General features: G+C 32.4%; 1 protein-coding gene across 8 annotated transcripts in view; it reads left to right on the top strand.

Moving 5' to 3' along the window:
• Positions 1-12,401, top strand: part of LOC127711413 (transient receptor potential cation channel subfamily M member-like 2) — a 550,384-nt gene that overhangs the window by 49,673 nt on the left and 488,310 nt on the right. For 3 of the 8 annotated variants that reach the window (XM_052217451.1, XM_052217437.1, XM_052217453.1), the window contains exons 21-23: positions 705-879; positions 2,969-3,209; positions 4,356-4,531. In XM_052217451.1, coding sequence (XP_052073411.1) covers positions 705-879; positions 2,969-3,209; positions 4,356-4,531 — 592 coding nt within the window. Of the gene's footprint in view, positions 1-704; positions 880-2,968; positions 3,210-4,355; positions 4,532-9,693; positions 9,827-10,533; positions 10,706-12,401 lie in introns of all 8 variants that reach the window. The other 5 variants (XM_052217450.1, XM_052217436.1, XM_052217440.1 and 2 more) reach the window with 3 other exon arrangements.

Raw genomic sequence — 12,401 nt, 5'->3', positions numbered from 1 at the left:
AAGGAACTGTCCTAATACAGTTATATTTTCCAATTACAGTGAAACCTGTATTAAGCAGTCACTCTTGGGAAGTATCAAAAGTGACCACTCAAGACAGGTGACCTTTGAAATGAGGTTCCGAGAAAAAAAAAATTTGATTCTGATATTGCCTATGGTTGGGATCAGAGCAAATTGTTTTAGTCTTTTCAATTGGCAGAGTAATGGTTCTTGCGTCAGTGAAATAAATAATGGTAGTTTTTAAGCTGTAAACATGAAGAAAACATTCAAAATATATTAATATTCGAGAAGAAACAAGTAGGTGATACATGTTTCAATGGAATTGGAAAGCATTGGAACACGAGGAATTCACGAATTTACCTCCTATTACGGTTCCAATTTTCAACGTGACTTCGATACTGAACCACATCTCCTTATTTCTATATACATATATTTTTTGTCATGATTATATCGGTAGTTAAAAAAATTAAAATGACCGTTGTTAAAAGTTAAAATGATGATTTCGTGCAACAAATAAGTGACCGCTGACCGTGTAAGACAGGTGACCGCTGATTTGAGTTAAATTATATAGAGAAAATGTTTGGGAGGGTCTAAAAGTGACTGTTAGAGGCAGGTGACCGCTGAAATGAGGTGACAGTTAAGGCAGGTTTGACTGTAATAGTAAAATAGTGGTATTTATACCATATCTTTTTTTAATTTTTTTTCAGATGTTGGAATTAGTGATGTTTATTTTAGTGTTGACCATATTCTTGGTAGCTTATGGAGTAGCTAGTCAAGGATTAATGCATCTTCAGAGAATATCTGATTGGAAGATTTTTAGGGATGTTATTTACTACCCATACTGGCAGTTTTATGGAGAGCTGTTTTTAGAAGAAATAGAAGGTAGTTTATTGGGTAGAATCATACTGTAGAACTTATGAGAACTGTCTCTGTCAACATGTTCCTTAGTTTTTTGTTTTGCCTGCATATTGAACAAAAAAAATCATATTTTATTTTTTTTATATCTTGTAGCTAAAGGGGGCATTAGCTATGAGATCTAAAAAAACTCAAATATGACTCTTTTTTGTTCAATCATTAATGAAAGTGAAATAGTGAAATAATAATTTGCTTTTAGCAGCCAGTTTGGTACAATTTTTTCAAAATAAGCTAAGAAACATCGCTGATGAATTTACTTGCAAGTGAATAATTTGACCTGATTGAATCCTTATTCATGCAACCTTCAATCTTGAAGGTGAAGCAAGGGTAAACCATTTGGTTGTCTGGTTCAATCCACAAAAACTCATTCTTATACAGGTAAAAACGATGATTAGATATATTTTTTTAAATACTGTAAACCAACTAATTTTCGCGAGCGATTTATTTTCGCGTCTTTCCAAAGTAGAAAAGTAACGCTAATAACAATCGTTGCAAATATGTAAAACTTGGATCTTTCCTTATTTAACTACATCAAGCAAATTTGAAAATTGCGAAATTAAACTGCCACGAAATGGGCTAGTAGGGGCTAAATGCGAAATAAAGTATCCCCGCAAAATAAGTTGGTTTACAGTAACCTATATTATGAAATCAAACAGACCTATAAAAATCCAATTGCATGTGTTCACTGTCTATTTATAACTATATTTTTTTGTTTATATCGGGTTATATGACTGTCGGCAGTCTTCTGAGGTCACCTTGATGGTTCATTAGATGGCATCTATAAATGCCTGAAATACAGTACATGCTGATACATGTAATTGAGTCCATGCATCGTAAATTGTTTATTTTAGACTTTTTATAATTTGGATATATGTTTTTGTATGTTATAAATCAAATATGAGAATTTGAGTCAAATCGGTGAACATGAATTTGACAGCTAATGTCCTTTTAAGGTCGAAGTCGACTGGACCAGACAAAAGTATTCAACTTATCCGAGGTTCGACTTTTCCGAGGTCAAGTGTGTCGTAATAAATTTTGATTGCATGAAATACAGTATGAGATTTGTGTAAACTAGATATTTTGAAAATTGTGCCTGTTTTGATATGACAATTTATGATTATGTATTCAAGCTTCATATTGTTTGGTCCATCATAATACTTGAACACACAAGTTCAGTTTCAAAACATACACAAATAAAATCAATACATGAATATTTACAACCGTCAGTCACTATAAATTATAGAATAACTCATGAAACAAAACAAGTCATGTAAGATCATGGTTGAGGGTTGTCTGCTTTGCATTAATTATTGTAAATTGGTCCGTATTGTCTTAATCTATTCAATTATTGAAATTAATGAATTTCAATTCGAACGATTCATTTAATCTCAGTTTTGGCTAATTGAGTTTGTTTCGTTTTTATATCAGAGTAAATATGCTCAAAGTTCCGCTTATACGATCAACAAAGATGTAATTACCGGTCACCACAAACATGTCATTTTATCTGTTATACAAACAAGTATGTTTACACAGCTTTGATCACTTATGAAAACAATTAGGATACATAAGAAAAACAAATACATCCAATCTGATTTTTCATCTTTAAGTCTACATTTTTGGATTTTTTTAACTTTCGAACTTTGAGTCATCAGGGTCAATTTACATTAGTTTTCAATCGACGGGACTTAAAAAATATTCGACTTTATCGAGACTTAGAATCAACTGAGTTGGACTCATCAGAGATTAAAATGCATTGATAAAACAGGAATTTGCCGGGAACGAGAAATAACTTCGACTCATCTGAGTTTTTAACACAATCGAGTTCGACACAACGAGGTTTCGACTGTACATTCAATTTTTGGTTTATGTGGTTGAGTAGAAAATAGCAAGCACTTCATGATAGAATGCCAAAATTATAGCCACATCATGGCACAAACTAATGAGACTTTGCCAGGAAATATCATATACAGACCTTATTACCAGTAAACTCAGTGATGAAGAAAACAAAAAATGTTTTTAAAGTTGTACAAAATAATTGGTTATGTTTTATTTATAGATGATGATGGTTGTATTGTACAAGTCATTTATAATATGACTAATATGTCTAATATGACTAATATGACTGATATGGCTAATATGACTGATATGGATAATATGACTGATCTAATTAATGTGACTAGTGGTGTTCCTGATGATTCGTACTGTAGAAAATCTCACTGGCTGGTCCCTATATTCTTAGCAGCCTATTTGATGATTGGAAATGTACTGTTGCTTAACTTGCTGATAGCCATTTTCAGGTAAAACTCAATTTAGTGATTTTTGGGTAAATATCATTAACATCTTTACTATTTGATTGTATACAAACATTCTTAGTTCATTTCTATTATCATTTTATATTGACAGCTAAGACTGTTTGTAGAGGGCACAGTGCCCTCGATCCTCTTATATCTAAGTTCCAATGCAATTTTCCTTGTATCTTGACACCCTACTCTGTTTATTAGCTCACCTGGACTTACGCTTTCAAAAATCCTCAAAAAGGTCCAAATACTCATGGTCTTGAGCATATTTTTACAATGTAGTTATTTGATGTCGTTTAAAGCATCCTTTCCACCCATGAGTGAATTATCAGTGTTGAATATTTTTTGATATTTGAATTATTTGATTTTAGTTATTCTTTTTATTACATTGACAATGAGCTTTTTAATGGAAATAAAATAGAAAATGCAAGGGACTATATCTTTTTCTACGCATTCATAATTTGTTTTGATGTAATGTCATCGACAACGTCTTGACAACACCTATTGTTGTATGATGTCAGAGGAGTGAAATTATTGAGTTTATTTCACATGTGAAATTATCTGTTTTTTTTATTTCACTTGGAAATCACTGTAGTTGATTGCAAACAATGTAATAAAAGTATTTATTGGAGTCAGATAGACATGATAGCGTCTTTCATTTTCATACAATTTACATTTCAGTAATACTGTTGATTCATTATTAATAGTGGGATACCAATTGGCCTTTTCAGAATCTAAAGGACTATGGGTAATCTCATTGTTCGTACACCAAAATGAAAATAATGTTACGTCATTGGTTGAATTTCTATTGTTTATCACGTTTTAATCCAATCACAACATTTTGGTGTACTCTTTTGGAAATATTACCCAGAATGCATTAGATTCTGAAATGGCGAATTATCATGGATTTCATTGCTACATTGGTGAACCATGAATTTATATGTTCAACAAAGTACAGATTTTCTATAGGCATGTAGGCAAACTTTTGTTAAACCACAAAATTAAATATTCATGAAAATACAATTTTTCGTCAATCCACAAAAATCGGTACCCATGAAAATAAAGGAATCCACAGTATTGATTCTTACAGAATTTAGAAGTACCAGATGATCTAGTTTTAAGATTTTATACTTTATTACCTTTCAGTCATGTATTTCAAGAAGTTGAGGAAAATTCTAACAAAATTTGGAAGTATCAGATGTATTTACTGGTGATGGAATTTGATACAAAGGCTGCCCTAGTACCACCACTCAGTATTTTTATACACATCTATCTGATCTTTAAATGGATCTTCAGACATTCCTGCTGCAGGAAAGCTAAAGGTATTTATATATATATATATATAGTATAGTTATTAATGGACCGAAGTTACAGAAAAGTTTATTATTTAATTGAGACATAAAGTCTAATCCTATGCTGTATTTCACCTGAGAGCAAATTCAGGTAAATACATATTGGAATGTTAGAAACTACATGATATTTTTATGCCCCTGCAGTAGGCAAATGGGGCATTAAGTGATACCCTTGACAGTCCTTCTGTCTGTCCCATTTTCGTTTCCGCACTCTTAACATGTTTTACAAATCCAAATTTTATGAAACTTAAACACAATGCTAAGAACCGAAACCCGAAGATAGAGTTCGAATTTATCACTTATTGTTTTAGAGTTATGCCCCTTTTTAACTCAGAAAATTGCAAAGCTTGATTTGGGGCATTTGTATCCTCAGACAAATTCTTCTTTTATTTTTCTATGGGTTAAAAGAATACAATTCTGTTACAAATGAAAATGAAAATTTTAGATGGTTGGGTATAAAAACAGTCCAACGCTCCCATACATAATTTGTCTGGAATAGCCCTGAGTGTAACTGTGAAGAAAATGGAACAATCCTGGTGTGATTGATTTCATTGTAACAGTTTTCAAACATTTCAATGGAAAATAATTTTCTTATAGTTTTTCATTTTTGTTCTTCCATTAACATTTGAATTTATATACATTGTATTAGAGAAAACTAGTAGGAAATCATAGAACTTCCAGGTGTATGGCATATCCTTGGTTTATTTCTGCACTTTATGATGTGAACTTAAAAAACAATAAGAAAACATAAAATCTTAAACTCCTATTTATTAATAAAACTGTCATATTTGTTATATTTGTGCTATTATTTTCACAATAAAATATTGTTTACACTAACTTTAAAAACAATAAGAAAACATTTGGTCTTAAAGTCCAATTTATTAAAAAAAAAAAAATATAGTTGTAAAAGATCAGGAATGAAAATGTGAAATAATTAATAAACCTTAGTACACTTATATTAGTCTTTAAACAGCTTATAGTCATTACTTCAGAAGCCAAAAATAAGCCATGTTTCATTTATTTTTATTTTTTAATAGGATCAATAAAGCTTAAGATTAGATAAGATACGAACATTTTAAACACAAGCTTTTGTCAGAATATATAAAGCAACCAACATACTTTCATTTTCATTTGTAACAGATTTGTATTTGTTTTCCACCCCTTTAACTCTAAAAAAAAATTATTTTGTGGTTTCCCACTCTCCAATTTAAAAAAAAATGCACTGTGTATAACATGTATAAGTCAGCTAAGTTAAAAATTTTGCTATGATATATATATGCGATAGTAACTTCACTTCACATGCATTAAATTAAAGAACACATGAGGAAATGAAAAATAAAACATGATCAATATTGTGCATTTTCTCGATTAGAAATTGCATATTTTTGCTATTTATTTTTTAAAAGTGGTCAAAAGCCAGTATAGGTCTGACATTATGTTTTCCATTTTCAGAGGGTAAGCTGATTTCTGGTAATATGAAATATAATATCATGTGTTGGCTACTTGGTTCATAATCCTAATTTTCATATTCCTATTTCGTCATGAAATTGTATATCATGGCTTTGTGACATCAAATATGTTGACCTGAATTAATAACCTTGACCTGGACTTATCACCAGCATCATAACAGTGATGCAAGTCCTCTTTCAAAAAAAACAAAGGAAAAAAATTGTTTACTATGGTATAACTAATTTTGACGTAGTAACATTTATTTTAATTCTTTTTCATTCTGCCCTGCTCAGATTATACATTATTCCTATTATAAATGGATAAAATTGTTGTTTAGGGGCAAGTAAGGAGTAAATTAACAATTCCAATCATACCTGGGACTAATATATAATTATATTCATGTATTAGTCCCTGAGCATACTGATTTATTTGTAGATCTTGTATTACTGATCCTTTGCTGTTCAAAGTTTTAGGTGATATAATTATACTATTCAAAATATTAGGTTAAAAAACAGCAAAATTTGTCAAAAATCATCATTTAAGGTCAAGTTAAAATTATGTGTAGATCTTGTCCTGCTTATTATTTTTATACATTGTTTACGGGACGAATTATGGTATATTGTCCGTCGGTACGTCCGTCTGTCATCAACATTATTTTTAGATTTTACATTTCTGAGTTATGGGATTTTATTTATAAAAAAGGGGGGATTTTTCCAGTTTTCGGACAATAACTCAAAAATGCTTTAGGCGGTTTTCATGAAACTTCGGTGACTGGTTTATATCTATTAAAATCTATTATAGTTTTCAGGATAATAGCCAAAAACTCCAAAAAATTGTAAAAATCATCATTAAAGGGTAATAAATCCATTTTGGAGCTTGTCTGGCTATTTTGGCTATATTGATTTATTTGTAGACTTATTTGTCTTGCTCACACATTTTGCTTTTACACTTTCTCTCTAGCTATTAAAGTTCTGATGTCCAAGAAGCCAAAAAATTAGTTTAAATTTTCATTTAAGTGAAATAACTCTGTGACAATCTTAGTTAAAATGAACAGAAGGTAGATCTTGCTAATCTTAATTTTTATACGACCGCAAAAATTAAAAATTTTTTGGTCGTATATTGGTATGACGTTGGCGTCGTCGTCGTCGTCGTCGTCGTTGTCGTCGTCGTCGTCGTCGTCCGGCGTCGTCTGGCGTCGTCCGAAGACACATTGTTTTCGCACTCTAACTTTAGTTTAAGTGAATGGATCTCCATGAAATTTCACCATAAGGTTCAATACCACGAAAGGAAGGTTGGGATTGATTTTGGGGGTTATGGTACCAACAGTTAAGGAATTAGGGGCCAAAAAGGGGCCAAAAATAAGCATTTTTGTAATTTTCAGACAATAACTTGTGTGTAAGTGTATAGATCTCTCTGACATTGTACCACAAGGTTCCATATCACAAAGGGAAGGCTGTAATTGATTTTGGGGGTAATTGCCTCAAAATTTTAGGAATTAGGGGCCAAAAAAGGGGCAAAAAACAAGCATTTTTCTAGTTTCATGACAATAACTTGTGTGTAAGTGTTTGGATATTTCTGAAATTGTACTACAAGGTTCCATATCACAAAGGGAAAGCTGGAATTGAGTTTGGGGGTAATTGCCGGAAACATTTAGGAATTGGGGGCCAAAAAGGGGCCAAAAATAAGCATTTTTCTAGTTTCCAGACAATAACTTGTGTTCAAGTGTATGGATCTCTCTGAAATTGTACTGCAAGGTACCATACCACAAAGGGAAGGCTGGGATTGAGTTTGGGGGTGATGAATCATAAGGGGGTTCAAAAAATTTGGGGGGGGAGATTTTTTTTTTTTTTTTTTTCTTTTTTTCCTTTTTTTTTTCTTTTAAAATTTTCCATTTTAAGTTGATTATTTCTGATTTATATTTAAAAGCAAATAATAATGATATGGTAGGAGATACACACCAAACAGGATGTGTAAATTATTATATAATAAGTATTGTGCAATAGCAAGAAATTTTCAATTGCACAGTATTGCACAATAGCAAGAAATCTTCAATTGCACAGTATTGCGCAATAGCAAGAAATCTTCAATTGCACAGTATTGCGCAATAGCAAGAAATATCCAATAGCACAATATTGCGCAATAGCAAGAAATTGTCAATTGTACAGTATTGCGCAATAGCAAGAAATATTCAATTGCACAGTGTTGTGCAAAAGAAGATACTTCGTATAAATTGCTTATTTCTTGATCAATTTCAATGGGGTTTTATTCTTGAATTCTTGGGGTTCTTTAATATGCTGAATCTAACCGTGTATTAAGTTTTTGGATTTTGGGCCCCGTTTTTAAATTGGTCCACATTGAGGTCCAAAGGGTCCAAAATTTAACTTTGTTTGATTTCATCAAAAATTGAATTATTGGGGTTCTTTGATATGCCGAATCTAACCGTGTATTTAGATTTTTAATTTGGGGTCCCGTTTTTTAAATTGGTCTACATTAAGGTCCAAAGGGTCCAAAATTAAACTTAATTTGATTTTAACAAAAATTGAATTCTTGGGGTTCTTTGATATGCTGAATCTAAACATGTGTTTAGATTTTTGATTATGGGCCCAGTTTTCAAGTTGGTCCAAGTTGGGGTCCAAAATTAAACTTTGTTTGATTTCAACAAAAATTGAATATATGGGGTTCTTTGATATGCTGAATCTAAACATGTATTTAGATTTTAGATTTTTGGCCCAGTTTTCAAGTTGGTCCAAATTGGGGTCCAAAATTAAACTTTGTTTGATTTCAACAAAAATTGAATATATGGGGTTCTTTGATATGCTGAATCTTACCATGTATTTAGATTTTTTATTTGTGGGCCCGCTATCAAATTGGTTCATATTGAGGTCAAAAGGGTCCAAAATTAAACTTTGTTTGATTTCATCAAAAATTGAATAATTGGGGTTCTTTGATATGCCAAATCTAACCGTGTTTTTAGATTTTTAATTTTGGGTCCCGTTTTTTAAATTTGTCTACATTAAGGTCCAAAGGGTCCAAAATTAAACTTAGTTTGATTTTAACAAAAATTGAATTCTTCGGGTACTTTGATATGCTGAATCTAAACATGTGTTTAGATTTTTGATTATGGGACCAGTTTTCAAGTTTGTCCAAGTTGGGGTCCAAAATTAAACTTTGTTTGATTTCAACAAAAATTGAATATATGGGGTTCTTTGATATGCTGAATCTAACCATGTATTTTGATTTTGGACATTGGACCATAATAGGTAAATTAAAAAAATTGAAGTTCTTAGACCACATTCTTTCTGTGTCAGAAACCTATGCTGTGTCAAATATTTAATCACAATCCAAATTCAGAGCTGTATCAAGCTTGAATGTTGTGTCCATACTTGCCCCAACTGTTCAGGGTTCGACCTCTGCGGTCGTATCAAGCTGCGCCCAGCGAAGCATTTTATTTTGTCCTGGACTGATTTTTTCTTGTCTATCCCATTTTTCAACATATAACACTATATACAGTATTTTCTAAGGATAATTGTGGACAATTATGGTTGCAATTAGCCTGGAAGTTTATGAGGAGAAGATTTTTGTAAAAGTAAACAGACAACAGACACCAAGTGATTAGAGTAGCTCATACTGGCCTAAAGAGACAGTCATATCAGGGTTCACATTGTAACCCATTTTATTTTCAGGTCGCCAATACGGTTCTCGCCATTTAGAATATTTACAGCTGTTTGAGAAAGAACAGTTATCTAACTACTTGAGGAAAAAGAAAGCTGAAGCTAAAAGTTCTACAGATATTAGTATCCTTAGTATGCAGAAAAGGTAAGTAGACCAAACTTCCTGTTGTGTATTGGTTGATATTATACAAAAAACGTTGCTGTCTGCCCTGCAGCTAGTTTATTATGAAATATTCGGAAATGTTGGCTTATTTTTATGAAAATAAGGAGATGTGGTTTGATTGCCAATGACACAACTAGAGTCCAAATGACGTTGCTTTAAGCCACTGGTCTATAAATCACATACAGAAAATTTAATAAAGGAAAGAATTTACTATAGATTAAATCAGTTAGAAATGTGAAGGAGATGTAGGATTTTGAGACTGAATTATAACTTTTTAATTTTAAAGCAACTAGTAAAGAATTTAAATTATTTATTTGCTAATTTGGTTGGTTTTGAAGCTGGCTAACTAATGTGAATTAAGAGAGAAGTAAAAGATACCAAAGGGATAGTCAAACTCAAAATTCAAAAACAAACTAACAATGCCTTGGCAAAAAAACCACAAAAAAATTACACAGGACACAATGTAGAAACTAAGGACTACACGAACTCCACCAAAAACCGTAGGTGATCTCAGGTGCTCCGGAAGGGTAAGTAGATCCTGCTCCACACGTGGCAACTGCTCATATAAGTACAAATCCGTTGATAAGTCCTAATTCAGTAAGTCACATTTGAAGAAAAGAGGATTTATGTGTAAGAACTATGTGTAAGAACTATGTGATATTAAATTTCATTAACTATATATTTTACAGAATTGATGAGTTGTACAAGATGATAAAAGAGGAATTTGTAGATGATGATCCAGCAACAGTAGACCGGGAAACTTCCAAGGCAGGATTTGAAAGTTTATACAGACCAAAGACAGCAGGAGAGACTACTCTTCACAGGCAGATATCAAAAAAAGGATCTATAAAGGAGACTGTGGTAATAATTCTAAGTTTTAATGGTAAAACAAGTTTTGTGATAAACATGATACTGTGGATTTATTATTATTCATTCGATACCAATTTTCGTGGGTTTCATGGGTACAGGTGATCCACAAAATTAAATGTTCAACAAATGACAAATTTTCTATAGACTTTGTTTGTAGAGATTGGCAAAACCACGAATCAAATATCCATGAAAATGTTTAAACTTTCATGGATTCAGGAAAACTTGCATTTTCGTGGATATTTGATTTCGTGGTTTTGCCAATCTCTGCATACAAGACTTATAGAAAATTTGTCATTTGTTAAACATTTAAATTCGTGGTTCACCTGTACCCATGAAACCCACGAAAATTGGTATCCAACGAATAATAATGAATCCACAGTAAGTTAAACCACTGTTAAAAAATGTCATTTCACATATTAGATTTATTTCACTACAAGTGTTAAAATACTTGGTTACAGTCAAACAAAAAAGTTTTATGTTCAAGGTGTGGTATTTTGGTTAAACAACATCAAAGCCATAATAGCCAAGATGAGCTGCTTTGGTTTAAAAGTTAAATCACAAAAATACTGAATTCTGAGGAAAATCCAAAATGGAAAGTCCCTAATCAAATGGCAAAATCAAAAGCACAAACACATCAAACGAATGGACAACAACTGTCATATTCCTGACTTGGTACAGGCATTTTCTTATGTAGAAAATGGTGGATTGAACCTGGTTTTATAGCGCTAAACCTCTCACTTATCAATTTCCATTATATTGACAATGATGCGTGAACAAAATGTCACAAAAAAAACAAACAACACGGACCCCACCAAAAACTAGGTGTGATTTCATGTGCTTCGGAAGGGGAAGCAGATCCTGCTCCACATGTGGCATCCTTCGTATTGCTCATGTTGTTACAAAGCCGGTAAATAGTCTAATTCGGTAGGTCACATTCGTGAAAAGGGAAGGGGATTGTAGTTACGACATAACGAACATATCCGATATCATCTGTGTAACGAATATTCCATAACAGTCAACCAACTCGTGATGGCGTCCGTAATACTTACGAAGTGATGATTACAACTTCACCGTTTGGATCTCTTGGTTTAAAAATGAAAAGGTCACAATTGGGAAGCTGAAATCATTAAGTTGGAGAAAAATAATCTAACTTTATTAACAAATGAAAATAACTGACTATCAAAGAAATTTGCATATTGTTTTATTATTCTATTATATAAAGACTTGATAGATCCTCTTATAAATTGTTTTGGATGAAGAAAAATTGAGAATGGAAATGGGGAATGTGTCAAAGAGACAACAACTCGACCAAAGAGCAGAAAACAGCCCAAGGCCACCAATGGGTGTTCAACACGGCGAGAAAATCCCACAACCAGAAACGGGCTTCAGCTGGCCTCTAAACAAAAATGTGTACTATTTCAGTGAAAATGGACGTCACACTAAACTTCGAAACATATGATAGAACTAAAGTTAAAAAAACATACAAGACTAACAAAGGCCAGAGGCTCCTGACTTGGGACAGGCACAAACATGTGGCGGGGTTAAACATGTTTTGTGAGATCTCAACCCTCTCCCTATACCTCTAGCCAATGTGGAATAAACAAACACACACAGCAATATGCACAGTAATTAGAATTGATTGATTGTTGCTTGCTGTCCATTGGTCATTTATTTCATGCAGAACAAG

The sequence above is a fragment of the Mytilus californianus genome, unplaced genomic scaffold (genome assembly GCF_021869535.1).
Source record: "Mytilus californianus isolate M0D057914Y unplaced genomic scaffold, xbMytCali1.0.p SCAF_8, whole genome shotgun sequence".
NCBI lineage: Eukaryota > Metazoa > Mollusca > Bivalvia > Mytilida > Mytilidae > Mytilus > Mytilus californianus.
The sequence above is the reverse complement of the archived record's forward strand: the minus strand, read 5'-3'. Positions and strand labels throughout refer to the sequence as shown.